At 47.3% G+C, this 18,961-nt stretch overlaps 1 protein-coding gene across 6 annotated transcripts in view; it reads right to left on the bottom strand.

Moving 5' to 3' along the window:
* Positions 1-2,045: 2,045 nt before the first annotated feature.
* Positions 2,046-18,961, bottom strand: part of thrb (thyroid hormone receptor beta) — a 91,609-nt gene continuing 74,693 nt past the window's right edge. For 3 of the 6 annotated variants that reach the window (XM_086177875.1, XM_086177874.1, XM_086177873.1), the window contains 7 exons: positions 13,821-13,921; positions 13,591-13,738; positions 12,802-13,232; positions 12,223-12,309; positions 11,125-11,271; positions 9,514-9,772; positions 2,046-6,324 (listed from right to left, as the gene is read on the bottom strand). In XM_086177875.1, coding sequence (XP_086034001.1) covers positions 6,083-6,324; positions 9,514-9,772; positions 11,125-11,271; positions 12,223-12,309; positions 12,802-13,232; positions 13,591-13,738; positions 13,821-13,921 — 1,415 coding nt within the window. In that variant the 3' untranslated portion in view covers positions 2,046-6,082. Of the gene's footprint in view, positions 6,325-9,513; positions 9,773-11,124; positions 11,272-12,222; positions 12,310-12,801; positions 13,233-13,590; positions 13,739-13,820; positions 13,922-18,961 lie in introns of those variants that run through there. The other 3 variants (XM_086177878.1, XM_086177877.1, XM_086177876.1) reach the window with 3 other exon arrangements.

Here is an 18,961-nt window from a genome sequence, read left to right on the forward strand (position 1 = left end):
AAAACAGTGCAGGGAAATGTAAACGTGTTGACGGGATACGCCCGATGGAAGAAGGAGCGCAAGTGTCAATGTAAACATCGTGTTCACGGGCTGTGAAATATTGACATCTTCAAGTGGAGTGCAGCTTCGGGAGTGGAAACTCCCAAAAGTTTCCAAAAAGCTGCAGGTCGGACGCAACCCGGATTCAATCAGTAAATATGTGAGGGTAATTTGAAGTGAATCATGTCTCGTTTGGTTTCTCATAACCGTGCAGTGACTATACATCATTCCTATATCGCTCAGCTCCAGCATGGGTTGAACCCCCACTTTCAGTTCACACAGATCTTTCATCCCACGTGTTGGACATCTGTGTTGCTGTCGGTCAGTGTCACCCACAGGTGCCGTCGCAGGGATTTGTCACACGGAGTCTCAACCGGTCATGTTTAATTCAAACAAAGGCTAGATAGATTTTGCTTTGCTACAAGACAGCAGAAGCTCAACAAACTCACGAGCTGCTTCAGCGATACCAGGCGGGAGGAAGACTTGGAGAAGGTAGTCAACGTGAGGGTTCTTTTTCACAAACATTCTGGGAAAACAAAAAAACAAAGACAGGCGGTGCGCTCAAGGACCTTGTCAATGGAAGCAACGAAGGACAGCAGCAGCACAGAAGATCCCATCGGAGTGACATCCGGACCCCAGTCTGCTTTGTCAAACGCCTCAATCGGCAAAGGTGATTGTAACAGCTCTTCGGAAAGGTTTCGGTGTCCAAGCGAAGGCCGGATTGCCGCTGCCAGTCGGTGCGGCCGAGACTCGCGCGTGTCGGTGGGGGCCGCAAGGGCGGATATTAACCGTATGCCACGAGAACGATATCGGGCCAGAGAGTGAATGCAGTCGCTCTCCGGATTTAGAATTAGGGTTAGGGTTAGGGTTAGCATTAACGCTAGGGTTGGGGTTATGGTTAAAGTTAGATTTAAAATTAGAGTTACGGTTAGCGTTTGTTTTGGGGTATGGGTCAATGTTAGACTTGAGGTTAGATTAAGATTAATGTTAGGGTTGGTTTAAGGGTTAGCATAAACGCCAGGTTTAGGGTTATGGTCATGGTTTAGGATTTAAAATTACAGTTAGGATACGGGTTTGTGTTAGTGTTAGGTTTGGAGTCAGGCTTAGGCATAGTTTTAAAATGAAGAGTTAGGGGTAGTGTTTGTGTTAGTGTCATATTTAGAATAAGGGCTAGAGTTATGGTTTGGTCAGGTTTAGGATTTGAGTTAGCATTAATCCTAGTGTTAGGGTTATGGAAGGATTTAAAATGAGCTGGAATAAGGGTTTGGGTTTGTGTTATTGCTAGGGTTGGGGATAGTCTCCACAGATAGAGGAACATCTTGAGAGGTGGAGGTATGAAGGTCAGCCGCAGCGAAACAATACATGAGTGTGAATGAGAGGAACCCAAGTGGAACAGTGAGGCTACAGGGCTTGGAGGTGAAGAGGGTGGAGAAGTTCAAGTACTGAGGGTCAACTAGTCTACAGCAATGGAGAGGGTGGAGAAAAGGGAGGAACGAGTGATGGCAGGATGAAACGAAAGGTGGACATGAGAGCAGCCATGGTGTCTGTTTTGGAGACATTGAGGAGAAGACAGGAGGCAGAGCTGGAGGCAGCAGAGGTGAAGATGTGGAGGTTCCTCTTTGGGAGGGAGGAGGATGGAGAGGATCAGGAAGGAGCCCATCAGAGGGACAGCACATGGTAGATGTTCTGGAGATAAAGTCACATTGAGATGGTTTGGACATGGACAGAGGAGCGATGGAGAAGATCTGGGTGGAAGGATGCTGTGGTTGGAGCTGCCCGGCAGGAGATCTAGAAGAAAACCAGAGAGGAGGTTTGTGGAAGGAGAGGAAAAGGACAGGAAGGTAGATGGTGTGAATTGAGAGGGTTGGACGGGGACAGGTGATTGTCTGTGGAGACCCCTGCAGGAACGAGCACAATGGAGAACATCCACTCCACACCTTCAAAACTTCACACAGTAGAGGAAGAACACCTGGGTCTTACAGAAGAAGTGAAAACGGAGTGGACGGTTTTTCTCTCAAAACTGTATTTTATTTTCCAGAGCTGATTCACATTCTCCGGCCCCAGCCTGGGCCGGCCCGCGGCTGGAGGACGGCCTGTACCACGGCAAGTGCAAGAGCAGCAAAGTTTTCCTCCTGTTGTTCCTGCTCGGTCCGGCTGGAACAGGAGGACACTCGGAAACACAGGACCGGAGGGGTGTGCGTGTGTGTGTGTATGTGTGTGTGTGTGTGTGTGTATGGACAGGGACAGAGCTGGTTTTGACGCCAAGGTTGTCCTTGAATCTTCTGCGTGGAACTGCTTCTGACCACAGCGACGTCCAGCTGGTCCACAGAAGTAACGCTGCTTCTTTTCCTACACATGGTTCATGGCGCCCTCAGCATTCTCCTTGGAGATGGGGAGTAAGCTCCAGAGCCTTCTTTTTTTTTTTTGTCTTTTCCTGGTTTTGCAAAAACCATCCATCCACATCTCGCCAACAACGTCCGTAAAAAAGATCTGCAGTGTTAAAATATACATCCTCTTCCCTTTGTACTGCAAAATAGCTTCTCTGTGGTGCTGCTGGGAGAGGTCAAAGGTCACGGGGCTCCAGGACCGGGACCAGGACCGGCTGCCAGCGCCGACCACGTTTACATGCACCTGCTCGGGAACCCCGGAGGACCTGCGGGAGCCCACAAACATCCAAGGACCTACGTTTAGCACCGATGCTCGACTCTGCGGAGAACCCGGTTCCTACTCTGTCTCCTGGTCACAGTTGCCGTGATTCGGCAAGTCTGGAAAAGAAACAACAGGATCTCCAGCCTCAAAGTGGTAAATCTACTGGACCTCCTTGAAATTCTGAGATACCTCCGTGAAATAGTTGTGCGTCGTGTTGTGGATAAAAGCTTTTTTTTTTCAACAGGAGGAGCTGAAAAGTGCCAGTTGTTCGGGGGGTTTGGAGGGGTAAGGCGGGTTCCCGTGGTGACGGTGAAGCTTCTCTGATTCCTACCCGGGGTTGTGCTTTTTTTCCTTCTCGCGGAGTTGCAGGAAATCTTCTAGGCATGAGGTGCCGGCTCAGCGGGCTGGAGGACCTCCTGGGGGTCCGAGGGCCAAATCAGACGGTGCGCGTCTGCCCCCTACTGGCCAACAAACGAACCGCAAGTCTTTGTTTCACCTCACTCCCGGGTCATAGTTTCATCCCGACTCCTGAGGTAGAACGTACTGGTGACCCTGCAGCTGCCAGCGTCAAACACCAGCCGGCACTCCAGCGGCGTTTCCAATGAAGTGGCACGGCCAAATTCCTGAGACTAGTGGAGAGGAGAGGTAAGAGAGCGGGGGGGGGGGGGGGGGGGGGGGGGGGGGGTCTGCCATCTCACAGCATTTCAAAGTGAAGGCGGTGATGAGAGACAGACGTCAATCACAGGATGTTTTTACAGTCGTGGAGGAGGGAGGCTGAAAAGCGGACGAGTCCTGAGAGCTCCTTTGTGCACGAACAACAACGCACGGCGTCGGCGCGACAGGAATGGCTATCAGGTGAAAATGGCGGAGAGAGTTCCAACGGGGAAAAGGTGTTCTGGGTTTCCGAGCCTGCCGTGCCAACGGCTGACCTTCATCCTTCTTCCTCCTTCAGTCCAGGAAAGGAAAGACCTGATTCTGGATCCAATTTCTCTCAGCTGTCTGTTGAATTCTCACGACACTTTCTGACATGTCATCGGTAATTGTGATGCGAGTGCGACTGTACAAGTAATGGGCGACCGCTGCCTGTCAGACACACTGCTTCCCGCAGATATGGCGGTTCTATGCTGAGAAACCGGCGGTTCGGCGCCCGGGGCCACTCGCTGATTGGAGATCACCTGCAGAGAAACCTCTGCTCTGACTGCAGGAGCATGCATTTTGTGGGCGTACGCTAAAAACTGTCTTATTTTTGGAGGCCAGCATGCAGGGAGTCGGCTCTCCGGCCCTGCACTGCAGCACAAAGAGGAGAAGGTCCTGGTCAGATGTTCTGCAGAGAAACCCCCGGTGCAGGACTGCGGTGCATGTAAACGTGGCCCTGCTGCTGAGGCAGCAGGATTCTCTCTCGCCCTCTGATTGTCTGTGCATTTATTTCAACCCCTGTACAGTCTGAGGTGTGTGTGTGTGTGTGTGTGTGTGTGTGTGTGAGGTCCAGGGTCGTTCGAACACTGCAGCAAGTCTATTGCTTGGATAAAAAATAACAAAAAACAAAACAAAAACAAAAATCATCACTTCACAGGAGAGGAAGGGGGGTGGGGCGGGCAGGAAGCAGATTTACAGAGCAGATATTTGTCACCCACGATGACGACAGCACAGACGACAACATCCAGCCTGGAGGGAGGAGGAGACCAACTGAGCCATGACGTGTGTGTGTGTGAGTGTGTGTGTGAAAGCCTTTGCAGGATGAGCACCCCGAGTAGCTGTTTCCCACACTTTTTCAAGGAAGTTCTATGAACTTCACCTGTAGTTTTCTCAAGATGTCATGGGAGTGAGACGAGACAGACACCTTACGGACTGGGGCTCTGCAACATAAATATATATCTACTGTATATACTGATCAATATCAGCTATTTATCTTTGAATCTGAAGGGTTTTTAATTTTATTATGAAGGAACCAGGTGCTCTTGTTTTGAAAGGAGCTATAATTTTCAGACAAAGAGTCTGGATTTAAAAAAAGGACACATTTCGGAAAGAGGTGGTCAGTGCATCAGTGACATGGATGAGTGATTTGGTCGATCTACTGGATCTTTGAAAACATTAATTCATCTGCTATAACGCTCTCCTGCGGTCCATCACCGGGCCGCACACACACAGCCACTCACCCTTATGAGTTGTTCTCTAACCTTGAACGTGTGTTCACAGATCTTTCTCTGAGTGTCGTTTGGTTCAACGTGAAGTGATGGAGTCACATTGCAGGTAGTGTGTGTGTGTGTGTGTGTGTGTGTGTGTGTGTGTGTGTGTGTGTGTTTGTGTGAGCTAATGCTTCAGGTGTTCATGGCCTTCAATTCAGATTTTAAATAATGAAGGTTGGTCTGATTTTTAATTTTTGAATTTTTTTTGCCGGGTGTCTCTGTGATGCCTGCAGAGGCTCTGTGTCTGTGTGTGTGTTTGGGGGGGGGGGTGGTCACTGTTGCTCTATGATCGAACTTTCCCCCTTCCTGGGTGCTTTGGCACTTCACTGCTCAGTGTGTGTGTGTGTGTGTGTGTGTGTGTGTGTGTGTGTGTGTGTGTGTCTCGTCCCACAGATGCTATCATGGAGATGCTACATCCCTGCTTTAACAGCTGCTAGTGTTAAGGAGGATTCTGTCTTTTCGCCCAGAGGCGATGGACGTGAAACACCTCCGGGAGCTTGGAGAACTGGAACCCGACCAATCAGTTAGAGGCGTGGGGACACAGGTCGAAGCTCAGCACCGATACTATCAATACTTCCATATCCGTATCTGCATTTATACGATTGTCAACAGAAAAAAGACTAACTACCATATCAGTGGATATGTTGGACTGAGTGTGTTGAAGAAGGAACGTCCACCAGCTATGGGCTCCAGGAAATAGCCAGAGTCAGTCAAGTGTGTTGTCAACAGAGGTGGGGAAACACTAGCTAACAGCTATGTGTGTATGTGTGTGTGTGTGTGTGTGTGTGTGTGTGTGTGTGTAGTCAGTGGCCACTCTGAGTATTTTAGGAAAAACAAAGAAAGTAAAACAAACCCGTGACGGTGGCGTGGTTTCAGGTGACACGGCTAATGTTACACGAGCTGTACAATCATCAACAGAGTCATGAGATCAGAGGTGGGAGGTTACCGTCCACGACAACGACCGGGTGAAGGAAAAGGCTATTCACATGTACCCGCACCGTGAGGAATGAAGCCATCCACGTCCAGAGCAGAGGGCTACTCCTAAGCTATGGAATGAAGTAGTGCTAAGAGGAAGTTCATGTGACGGACCTTCTGCCGGCTCCACCCCTGAGAGCTCCGGGGCGCCCGGGCGCTGATGTATGCACACCCACATACATGCACGCACAAAACACATACACCAAAAAAAAAATAAAAAAAAAATCCGTTGGTCAGTCCTCGAATACCTCCAGGAAGAGCGGAGGGAATAACTCGGTGGGACACTCCACTTTCATGTGGAGGAAGCGGCTGGCGTGGCAGGCGCCGATCATCCGCAGGTCCGTCACCTTCATTAGCAGCTTGGGCCAGAAATGAGCCACTTTGTGTTTGCGGTAGTTGATGTAATGTTCAAAGGCCAGCAGGAACTCCTCTTGGCAGCGCTCGATGCGGTCGATGCTGCTCAGGCCGGGCCGATCTAGGGGAGGAAAGACACGGTGGGAGGTCAGGGGGTCAGCGGCTCAGGAGGAGGATCTCCATCGCGTCACAAACACCACAATTAGCAGTGGAGCTAAAAGATACTGTTAGGTAATCTGCGAGAAAATCTACAAAAACACATCTTCTGCATACATTGCTAAGAAACTAATGATAATAACTAATGCACCAGATTGACCAGTAGGTCTGGAGATCCTTAGACACGCCTCCAGATGGAAGCTCCTGGTTGATCAAACTATCCAGGAGGTGAAGGAGGACATTACCGGAGGAGGAGTCCGGTCTCCTAAAAAAAGTTCAGCGGCCAATCATCTCCCCGGTCCAATCACACTGTGAGGTGCAGATGATCTCCCAGTCAGGCCATATTGATTGTGGCCGAGCAGACAGATGGGGAGGTTCATGGACGACATGGAGCAGACCAAGCGTGGCGGTATTGATCTCCAGGGAGATGATGACAAATGCTCCTCAGAATGATTACGGGTTCATTGATCACTGGGGTGGTGGAGGGTTGTTATGGATTTCATGTTAGGAGATCCTGCTCCTGCAATCTGTGCAGGACGCTTAACCTCCTGAAGACTCCAGACCCTCAAACAAACCTAAGGAGCTCCTCGTCTCTCCGTCGAGAGTACTTCAAGACCAGGACTCACTGATGCCAAAAACGGCATCAGTGGTTCATATATGTTTTCATCATCCCACAAAAATGACACAAAAACTTTACAAATCCCATATCTATCTATCTATCTATCTATCTATCTATCTATCTATCTATCTATCTATCTATCTATCTATCTATCTATCTATCTATCTATCTATCTATCTATCTATCTATCTATCTATCCATCTATCCATCTATCTATCTTATATCATTCATTCATATATGATATCATATATGATTATATATCATATATGTACATTTCATATATTTATACACAATGACCGAGACATCCTTCCATCCTCCCCCGCCACATGGTCCAGCTCCTCTGGGGGACCCCGAGGCGTTCCGGGGCCAGCCTGGAGACATAAACTCTCCTGTGTGTCCTGTGTGTCCTGGGTCTTCCCCGTGGTCTCTTCCTAGATGGACAGGCCTGAAATACCTCAGACACCGATCATTCAGGGACTGAACAGGGTTGACAGGGTTCGGTACCCCATACTCCCGCAGCTCCCGCCCCCACAGGATTTCCCATAAATGCCACCTCCAGGTCCATAGGTTGGGCAAATTCCATGCCCCCTTGAGGACCCTGCCAAGGGTATAGAGGTAGTTCACTGTTCCACGACCAGGACGAAAACCACACTGCTCCTCCTGAATCCGAGGTTCAACAGGCGCTGACAACCTTACGACCGCAGCTCCGGTCTGCTGCCTCGACAATGGAAGCACGGAACATGGACCATTCAGACTTAAGGTCTCCCTTGGGACGTGGTTGCAGTTCTGCCGGAGGTGGGAGTTCAAAATCCTTTTGACAGGGGACTTTGCTAGATGTTCCCAGAAGACCCTCACGTTATATTTTGGGTCTGCCAGGTCTGATTGGCATCCTCCCCCACCATTGGAGCCAGCTCACCATCAGGTGGTGATGAGTTGACAGCTCCGCCCCTCTCTTCACCCGAGTGTCCAGGACATGCGGCCGCATGTCCAACGATACGACCACAAGGTCAATCAAGAACTGTGGCCTAAGGTGTGTTGGTGCCAAGTGCACATATGGACACCTTTATGCCTAGACATGGTGTTTGTTATGGACAATCCGTGATGAGCAGAGAAGTCCAATAACAGTGGGTTCAGATCGGGGGTCCATTCCTCCCGATCACACCCTTCCGAGTCACACTGTCGTAGCCCATGTGAGTGTTGAAGTCTCCCACTTTAACGAGGGAGTTCCCAGTAGGAGCGCTCTCTAGCAGCCCCTCTAAGGGCCGTAAGGAGGGTGGGTAACCTAACTGTTGTAGGGTGTATAGCCAACAACAGTTAAAACCCGGGTTCAACCCAAGAGGGACCCATGTTGTTCCTTTGGGCTGTGCCTGGCTGAGCCCAATGGTGAGGACCCAGCCACAAGGCGCTCGCCGCCGAGCCCTGTTCCCAGGCCTGGCTCCGGGGGGGCTCACACACACACACACATTTATATATGATATAAATTCACATATTATATCATATATGTATCATATTACATTATATACATTTCTAATCAATGATATATAATATTATATATGTAATATGTATGTTACATATGTAATATTATATTATGTTATAAATGACTGATAAATATATAAAATGAGATAATGTATTATGTTTATGATATATTACATGTATAATCATATTACATTCCAAATAGTTTAATCCCCTCATACTAATTTCTAATCATGTCAAACAAAAATGAAAGTGGTTGGACGAATATGTACAATATGGATTCACATGTATAATGGAAAGTGATGGGAGTCAGCGTCCTAACTGCAAGATTTGCAATGCCAAGTTGAGCAATTCTAGTCTATTACCCGCTAAACTAAAAGAACACTCCTTATTCTTTCCTATTCATTATTACGTTTTTGTTTTTGTGTGAAAATCACCTTTTATCGGTTTTGTTCTTTGAACACACACAATGTTGATGCACGGTTCATTTTGTGCACCAGTAAAACATACACCTATGTCTTGAATTTGAAAATAAATAAATAAATAAATATTTAATAAAATAGGGTTCAGTGAACGTGCATAAGAAACTGGTGGGGTTGAGTACCTCCAACAAGGTTAAGAACCACTGCTCTAGGTTATGTTTTCAGTCAGTGTTATTCCAAATAGTAGCCTTGGCCTTATGGAAAATTAATTTCACGGGTGATTCAAAATAAAGGATTCTCCCAAACCTCCGACAGGCAGATCAGTGTTTGGAGTTCCCTCTGCATTAAATGCTGTTTGAAATAGGGATTCATAGCATTTTTTGCTATGTGGATCTGAATGTTGTGGTTAAGAAGCCGGGGACAGACCAGGATTCCATGCTGGATCACTTCAACCGATCGCTGATAACTGCTAATGATTTCACAGACACTGTGACCGCTGATGTTTGGAAAATGCAAGGAATGCAAAGAAATGTAATCATAGAACAGAATCGGAGTTGTGACCCTCTGCAGGCCGGGGTAGATCCAAACACCCCAGGATTTTCTCCCTGTGTCAGATCGCACGTGTTTCTCGGACGCTTACCCGACGAGAGCAGGATGACAGCCTGGAGGAGAGCCACCTCCGAGTCGTCCAAGTCGAAGGAGGACAGCGACACGCCGAGGTCGAAGATGGCGTCCGAGACGACGCCCAGGCCCCCGTTCTTCAGCTGGCCTCGTGTGACGGCCATCTCGCCATTGAGCGTGAGGGTCTCGCTCTCCGGGTCGTAGCGGACGGCCGCTCGCAGCGACATGATCTCCATGCAGCAGCCTTTCAGCAGGATGATCTGGTCTTCGCAAGGCAGCTGCAAACAGACGCACGGCTGTCAGCCCACCAAGGTCGGCATCCCCTCAGGGTGGTTGGACAATCAACAAATACGACCTTCATCCATACCCAATTGAACACTGCTCTCCTTATGAATTGATTCCCCATAATCTACTCATACTCCTTTAGCAACTAATATCGTCTCAACTAATTCTGCCTGAATCAACTGATACCCCCTTAATGAACTAATATTCCCTTCTTCAACTAATACTCTCTGAATTATTCCTTCCTTAATCAACAAATACTAACTTGGTCACTGGATCCTGCCTTAATCAGCTAATACTCCCTTCCTGAACAAATACTCTCTTAATTAATTCCGCCTCAACCAACTAATCCATTCTACTTTAATCAAAAAATACTCCCTAATCAGCTAATCCTCTTGACTAATTCCCCCTTAATTGACTAATACTCCAATAATCAAATACTACTCTCCTCAATCAAGTAATTCTACCTGAACTTAATCAAGAAATACTCCTTTAATTAACTAATGCTACACTGAAATAATAATAATATTCCCTTGATTGACCCAATTAATTCTCCCTTAATCTTAATCAAATCCTACTCACGTTGATGAACAAACGCTCCCTTACCCTCAGCCCTTCCTCCCCATCCTCCTTCATCTCCTTTGGGCTTTTCCCTTCAGGGGTCGCCACAGCGAATCCACCTTCTCCATCTAACCCTATTCTCTTTATCCTCCTCTCTCACACCAACTAACTTCATATCTCCTCTAAGTACGTCAATAAATCTTCTCTTTGGTCTTCCTCAAGACCTCCTGCCTGGCAGCTCCAATTCCACTACTCACTATCCCTCCATTGTACATGGCCCAACAAGCTCAGTCTGGCTTCTCTGACCTCTTCAAAACATCTAACATGTTCTGTTCCGCTGATAGACTCATTCCTGATCCTATCCATCCTGGTCACTCCCAAAGACAACCTTAGTATCTTCATCTCCGCGACCTCCAGCTCTGCCTCCTGTCTTTTGGTCATTGTAACTGTTTCTAGTCCATACAGCATCGCTGGTCTCACTGTCCTGTACATCTTTCCTTTCATTCTGGCTGATATTCTTCTATCTCATCGCACCCCTGACTCTTTTCTCCATCCATTCCGACCTGCTTAAACCAGTCTCTTCACCTCCAATCCTTCCTCCCCATGCTCGCGCTAAATTGCGGTTTATAATGTTGTTGTTGATATTCTGAAAACCCATTCCAACTCCACGGTTCCATCAGGATCCCCAAAACCTCCCTGAGCAACAGGCAGATGTTTCGTAATAGCTAGTAGCTCCCGAGCCCATCATTCCTCGTCTTCATATTCAGATCCAATGAAGTCCACTTACCTCACAGAACATAGGCAGTTTTTTGGCAAAGTCCACCACTCGCGTTATGGCAGGGGTGATTATTTTTGTAAACTGACTGAAGGCTTCTATATCCACTTTGTTTCCGTCGGGTGCATTGACCATGGATGATTGACCAATATCCTCAGGCTGCAGAGAGGGGAAGGGGGGTTACTACATCCACACATCGACAGCACCTTAATTTGTTTCAGCACAATGACTTTCAGCAAATGCTACTTTTCACAGTGTATCAGGACCTCTTCCCCTCCATCCATCAACCTCCTCTCTGGCCTTCCTCTATGTCTCCTCCAGCCTCAGCTTCCTTCTCCCCAGATCATCTCCATCCCTCCTCTTTCCATGTCCAAACCAACTCAGTGAGACTGATCTCCAGAACATCTACCATATGCTGTCCCTCTGCTGGACTCCTTCCAGATCTTCTCCATCCTCCTCACTCCCGAAAAGGAACCGTCACATCTTCATCTCTGTCTTCTCCAGGTCTGCTTCCTGTCTACTGCTCAGTGTCCGAAAACCAGACACCATCTCATCTCCACCTTTCCTTTCATTCTGGCAGATACTCTTTTCTCCACCCATTCCAACCTGCTTCCACAAGTTTCTCCACCTCTTCTGCTCTTACTCAGAATTGCTGACCTTGGGTACATCAACTCCCCCACCTGCTTCATCTCCAACTCCCTGCAGCCTCACTGTTCCTCCTGAGAGCCCCTCACTCACACACATGCATTCTGTCTTGCTGACCTTCATACCTCCACCTCTCGAGATGTTCCTCCACCTGCTCCCTGCTCTCACTACAGTTCACAGTGTCGTCTGCAAACAGAAAGATTCCTGTCTGAGCTCATTTGACAGCCTGTCCTTCAGCACAGCTCCTTTCCAGGCTACTCATCCACCTCTCTTGACTGTCCTCTTCCATCTGCTCTCCGCTCTGCCTAAATATCACAGTGTCATCTGCAAACATCATAATCCACTGACTATAAGATAACCAGTCGGAGATGGAATTTTTAAAAAACCTTTTACATTTTTGACATGTATTTAATCATGTTTTAATCTACATTAACCCGTTAGTGACATTCGTTTTCCGGGTCTTACCTTAGTTTCCTTCACCCCCGCCGCACTCTGGTCAGAAGTATAGAATAAATTACATGTTATTTCATTAAGAAGCATTGCTTCCTCGACCTGTTGGATAATCAACAGGAATCGTGAAGTTTCAATGAAGGACCCGCGTCAAGCCAACTAAAAGGAAAACAAGTTAGAACTGAGGACAGGTGAAAGGAGGAGGGTGCAGAGAGAAAACAGGTAAAGGGCAGAAATTCAAGATGGGCTTTTTTTTCTCTTTTTTCTCTTCTTTCTTTTTTTTTTTTTTTTAGTTTCAGATTTGGGACCGCGATGCCGTGCGGTGGCCCCATTCGCTGGCTAACGCTCAGACAACCTCCGGGCCATAAAAACAACACTGGCAATCTGGACAGAGTGATTAGTGTTTACAGAGATCAGATGACAACAGGTGTGAAATGGGACGCTGCCGTCAGAACAGAGGGGAAAATGTGAAACAGCGACAAGTAAAGCAAGTTATTAGTAGTAGCATCATTGGTTGGCGGGAGGTATGAAAAATAAAAAGGCAAGCACAAGAGTTTCCACTATAAATTAGCGCGGCTGCGTTGAGGAACACACTTTTCTCCTTCGTCCAGCTAATTCTCCCCACTCTACAAGGAGATACAAAAAAACATATGGACATATTAACGCAGGGAGCACTGGGACGGCGGTCGAGGTAGAGGACGTGTATGTGTGTGTGTGTTGGAGTGGAAGTGTGTGTGTGTTGGAACAGGTGGGACTGAACGTTACAACACAATGAAGGCCGTGACGATGGGTGGTGGGAGGCGTGTAGTGGGGGCTCACCAAGAATTTCCGCTTCTGCTTCCAGTGGTTGCCCTGGGCATTGGTGGCCATGTGGGCCTCGGTCACCATGCGGATCAGGTCCCACTCCTCTTGCGTGGGCTCCAGTCGGTCCCACGCCGTCTTCTGAAGCTCCTCCCTCCGACGGCGCTCCCGGTTCTCCTCGATTAGCTTCCGCTTGGCCAGACGCTTGCTGTCGTCCAACACCACTTTGAAAAGGGAGGAAGGGAACGGAGTTCGGGGTTACCTAATCAGCCTTTTCCGAGCACACGCACCTCACCCTGCATGTTAGCAGAATGCTAGTGCTACTCTAGTCTTATGAAGCCCTCATTATTGTGTTGTTGTGCTTTAGCATCTTCAAAAAGGACAATAATTTGAAGAGTTGCGGGAAATCGTGGATGCCAGGATGATGTTGTACTGAGTTTTAAGTGCTGATATCATATGAATAACTGTTGTTTCACAATCAAAAATGAAGACAGACCTTCTAGAAGTCCATGCCACCAGATTGTGAAGCCACCAAAAGCAAACCAAACGAATTAGCTCCCGCTAGCTTAGCCTTGAACTCACGGTCCGTGGCCATCCCAACTGCGATGCACTTCTTGAAGCGGCATTCCTGGCACTGGTTCCTGGTCACTTTGTCGATGACACACTTCCCTTCATACTTGCAGGCGTAGGTTGGGTTGAGGTTCTTCTGGATGGTCCGCCTGAAGAAGCCCTGGACAGCAGAGAGGACGGGTTCAATATTGCCCCGGAGACGGATGAGCGAGTCGGCGGGAGGCCAGTGGCGCTCGTGCTACCTTGCAGCCTTCACAGGTGATGCAGCGGTAGTGGTAGCCCGTGGCCTTGTCCCCGCATACTACGCACAGCTCGTCTTTGTCCAGGTAACTGGGTATGTACCCTGGGGAGACAGCACAGGGGCGGGGCACAGGGTTACCACGGAAACCAGGACATAGCAGCGATAAACCCCCTCCCATCGAGGTCACGCTTTGACCTGATACGTCTTTCAGTGTGCAGTGCGATCCACGCAGCATCCTAGAACACTAAAGTTTTGAAGCTACATCCATCCACCCAAAGGTCTCAGCCTGCTCCCAGGGACCAGGGCTGCTGCTCCTGGCTCTAAAGATCTGCTGCTCCTCCGTTCTTATATATATATATATATATATATATATATATATATATATATATATATATATATATATATATATATATATATATATATATATATATATATTCATATATAGACAGCGAATGCATCGTTTGGCAATCCAATGGAGTTGTGGATCTATGTGAGCAGACACGACGGATTTTAGTTTGCAGTTCATGATCTAAATTCCTGGCACGTATGTGTATTTCTACATACACACACACACACACACACACAAATATATACATATATATATTACGTACACATATATATATACATTTACATATATGCATATATATTCATATATATGCATATATAAAGCAATTGTGACTTCCTATGTGTCTGTATAGACACAATGACAGTGAGCTGTATTTATATTATATAACAAAAACTAGACAATACAAAGATCCGGGGGGTTAACATAAATACTGCTTCACGCACAGATGTTAATTTATTATTATTAATTTTTTGATATACATCATGCAGTATATCAACATTCAAATATATAGATTATAGATGTGTAGAAAGATTCATTTATATATATTAGTTATAGAGTACAGGAACTGCAAACAGCAAACTCTTAGTTAGATAATTATTCAATTATTGTGTGTATATTGATATAGTTCAACAGGCTCTACGAGCCTCCAAATCATAGTTTTTAAATCTAAAAAACATCCAATGAAAGGAGATGTCATTAATATCACAAAAAAAAAGTAATTTAAAAGTTCTTTCCTTTGGTTTGGACAAATTTCATTTCCCAGCAAAGCAATGATGATGACCAGTGGACCTTCTGGGGTCAAAATTACAGGAGATACTTGTCAGTTGTCATGCAAACTTACCTGTTTAAGTTAGTTTTGAGTGTTGGGGGGGCGGGGTAGTGGGCAACGCCAGCAGGTTAAAGTCAAACTAAAGCAGAGCGTTTAGAGAACATGAGAGAACCTGAGACCTGAGAGCATATATATTAAACAGCAGCAGAAAACCAGAGAGGAGCTCAAGATGGTAGGAGATGTGCATGGAGGAGCTGAGTCACATAGGGTGTGTGATGATCCCAGGACCTTCAGAGAGAGGGAAAAGCCTGACGTAGCTCCTGAGAGACGTCCTCCCTGGTCTTGGATGAGGACCGAGCATGTGTGGACCACGCTGCGTCCGATGCCGGGACTCAGCTTAACGAGCTAAGAAACCCACAGGTTGGGGGACCGATCAATACCTCCATCGGAGGAACTCTGGCTCCTGTTGCTGTGGCCTTCTGTCGCCTCCCCACCAATCAATAAGGCCAAGCCGCCGGGATTTAGATCCGACATCACTGAGTCATTGATCGGGCCGGAGGCTGATTAGCAGCGCGTGGCTTCCATTCTGGGCACCAAGCATCCCCTCGGACCCCTCAGGGCCCCCCAGGTCCCCCCAGGCATACCTTTCTTGTGGGCCCCCTGCATCCACTGCAGGTGTGAGAGCTCGGAGAAGTAGTCCTGCTGCTGGAAGTGGCTCAGAGGCACCTCCATGCTGCAGAACTCGCTCCTGTAAGGAGCGGCGCTGCCGTACAGGCAGGAGTAGTGCTGGTTGGGAGACCAGGCCGGCTCCAAGCAGGGCGGGTGGTGGAGGGGCTGGGGTTCGCAGGGCCCGTAGCTAGTGTCCTGACCCGGGAAAAGGCAGTGGGCCCCGGCCCCCGTCGTGGGGTAGTCCCCGACGCCGCCAACCTCGAACATGTCCGTGACGCAGAAGTTCATGGTGGGCGGAGCGGCATCGGGAGGCGACGGAGAAATTAGCCGATTGATAGCCGGGTTCGTCGTCCTAGTGTTTTTTATCCGGCGCCGCCTCAGACCACACCTCGGCGTGGCCCCGCCCACCGGCACCCCGCCAAATTGGGAGGCAGAGATTTATGACGAGGGAGACTCTAATCTGACGCGGCGCAAATCCGCGATGCGCTGCCGCTATGTCACAGATTAAGACCTCGCGCCTCGGCTCTGCCGTAAACACCTGCTAAGAACGTCCGGCAGGTGGAAAACAATCTACGGAGAGGCCGCGAGGCAGGCTATCTCTGCCAGAATTAGCTGTTCTTTAACCCCGGATACCTTTCCTAACCCCCTGACCTCTGACCCCGCGGGCCTTTAGCTTGCCGACTGATCCCGTGAGTATTTCAAACAGGATCCGCAAACACATCTCTCTGCTCAGCGCTGAATAACAACGCCTGATTGCCCTGTTATGACACTAAGGAGCTTGGCGTGCTGCACGCGCACAACACATAAGAGACCCTCCCAGGAGAGGAAGAGGTACCAGGGGGAGCCACACAGGGCAATGTCCCTGGAGGATGCAGAGAACACAAAACATCAATCTATCTATCTGTCTATCTGTCTATCTGTCTATCTATCTATCTATCTATCTATCTATCTATCTATCTATCTATCTATCTATCTATCTATCATTCATATATGATATATTGTCACCCTCTTAAAATAATCGCCTATGTCATTTTTTTACAAAAACGTTTTTTTTCCCTAAATCATCTCCTAATGATGCTGACCACCTCTGGCAAAATTGCCTACATCCTCAGTTTAACAGATTGTGCCATTCTACCCCTTTAGTAGAAATTGCCTATGTCAAGAGTGGGTCAAATGGTTCAGTTTTTTGTGTTTCCTGAAAAATCTGAAAAAATGACTTAGGCGATTATTTTAAGAGGGTGAGGATATATTATATACAGTGATCCCTCGTTATAACGCGGTTTACTTTTCACGGTTTCGCTACGTCACGGATTTGCATGGTGCGTTGCGTTCTGCATTCTGATTGGCTAAAAAAGTCACTCCGCTTCTTCTCTACCTTTGCGTCAATAACGTTGCAGTTTAATATGTACACATACGTAAAAAGGCTTGCCAAATTTACATTACGTACGTGCAAATTCTCTTGCAATTTCGAGTTTCTCTAAATCCCATAATATTGACAAAACGCTCTGGACCGACAAAAGCACCTGCGGCAGGGCCCAAAAGGCAGCGGAAGATGCTATCTATTGCAGATTAAGTTAAACTTCTGGACATGCTAAGGGAAGGTAAAAGCTATGCGGCTGTAGGTCGGAATTACGGAATTAATGAATCTTCTGTTCGTTCCATAAAGAAGAAAATTGTATAATTTGTATAATAATTGTATTTGTATTATAATGGTAAAAAAAAATAAAGGTTTCTACTTCACTGATTTTGCCTATCACGGGTTCTTCTTGGAATGTAACCCCCACGAAAAACAAGGATATACTGTATATTGTATATGTACATTGCACATATCTGTCCTTCATCCATCCATACACCCATTCTATCTCTAAAGCTATGCAATTATCTATCTCTATCTGTTCATCTCTCTCTCTCTCTCTCTATATATATATATATATAGCCATCTATCTATCTCCCTATCTCTATCTCTCTCTCCATCCATCCATCCATCCATCCATCCATCCATCTCTCTCTCTCCAGACAGCCATCTATCACTATCTATCTCTCTATCTATCCTTCAGATGATCCCCTTGACATGCGCGTCCCCCCAGCCGTCTCTTCCAGTCCTGTGATCCATGTCACACAATGCACCGATTATCCAGCATGTGCGGCGGTATTGATCAGTCGCTCCCTGATCAATAGGGTTGGGATAAACCCCCTGCTGGGGGGCTGTGGGGGGGGGGGAGTTGCGCCTCAAACGACTTGGACACGGACACAGAAAATTTCCTTTGTTTTTGCAAATCCCTTGTTGGATGTGAGTGATTGCTTCCAAGATGCTAAAAGCGCAGCGGAGCTTTTCATCTCAGTCACCTGGAGGAGCTTTATAGAGCGAATGAAGCTTTCTAGAGCCTTCAGGGGGACAGAAGACCTCATCTACAATTCCAGCGTAGGTTTTACTTAGGAGACATTTCTAACGCTGGCTTTGGAGGCCTCCTGCCTTCAGAGACAGGAGGAGCTGTGGCACAAGCACGGATGAGGAAGGAAATATACGGAGATGGAACCGAAACTGCTTCTGTGACGTAATAAACCCTTAAACCTGATTTAAACCTGACATGGATTTGAAAACGTCCTGAATTCCAACTACCTCCTCCCACCTCCACTGAGAACCTCAAACATTAAAAACACACACTGGTATGGCCCTGCAGGAGTGGATCTACAGCTGCTTCTACTCTGTGTGTGTGTGTGTGTGTGTGTGTGTGTGTGTGTAAAGAGGGAAACGTAACACTGTCTGACTGACTGAATACAATAGACTAATCAACATACTATTGATGAATTATTGTGTCAGTTAAGTCTAAAGGGTGTTACACACACACACACACACACACACACACACACATACACACACACACACACATACAAGATCACTGAAGGAACCTTCAGTGCCCCCCCCCGCTTTCCACGGCCCAAAGAAGACCACCAAACACTGACCGAGTCCAGCAGTGAACCAGGAGAACCAGAACCTGGATGTAATAAACCCTGGTGGAGAACCTTCACAAACAAGACCGACCCGAAGTTCACCTGAGAACATCTAACAGCAGGTTTGTTCTTCTTTGTGGTCAAGTTGGATGTTTGAGGAGGATGAATAAGATGAGTCAAATACAGATTAAATTAAGTGACCATGAAAGATTAGAGAATAAACAATATTGTTTTCAGTAATAAAGAGGGTTTCAGATTCTGCCTTTGTGCTTTCATGATGGGGATAATCGGGGAGCATAAGGCGCATAACCGAGATATAAGGCGCATTATCAATAAACGGGTCTATTTTCATACATAAGGTGAAGCGGAACAAAAGCCAAACAAAATAGTCAGTTTAGTAAAACTG

The sequence above is a fragment of the Fistularia commersonii genome, chromosome 30 (genome assembly GCF_037954325.1).
Source record: "Fistularia commersonii isolate RoL2024-O1a breed Wild chromosome 30, RoL_Fcom_v1.0, whole genome shotgun sequence".
NCBI lineage: Eukaryota > Metazoa > Chordata > Actinopteri > Syngnathiformes > Fistulariidae > Fistularia > Fistularia commersonii.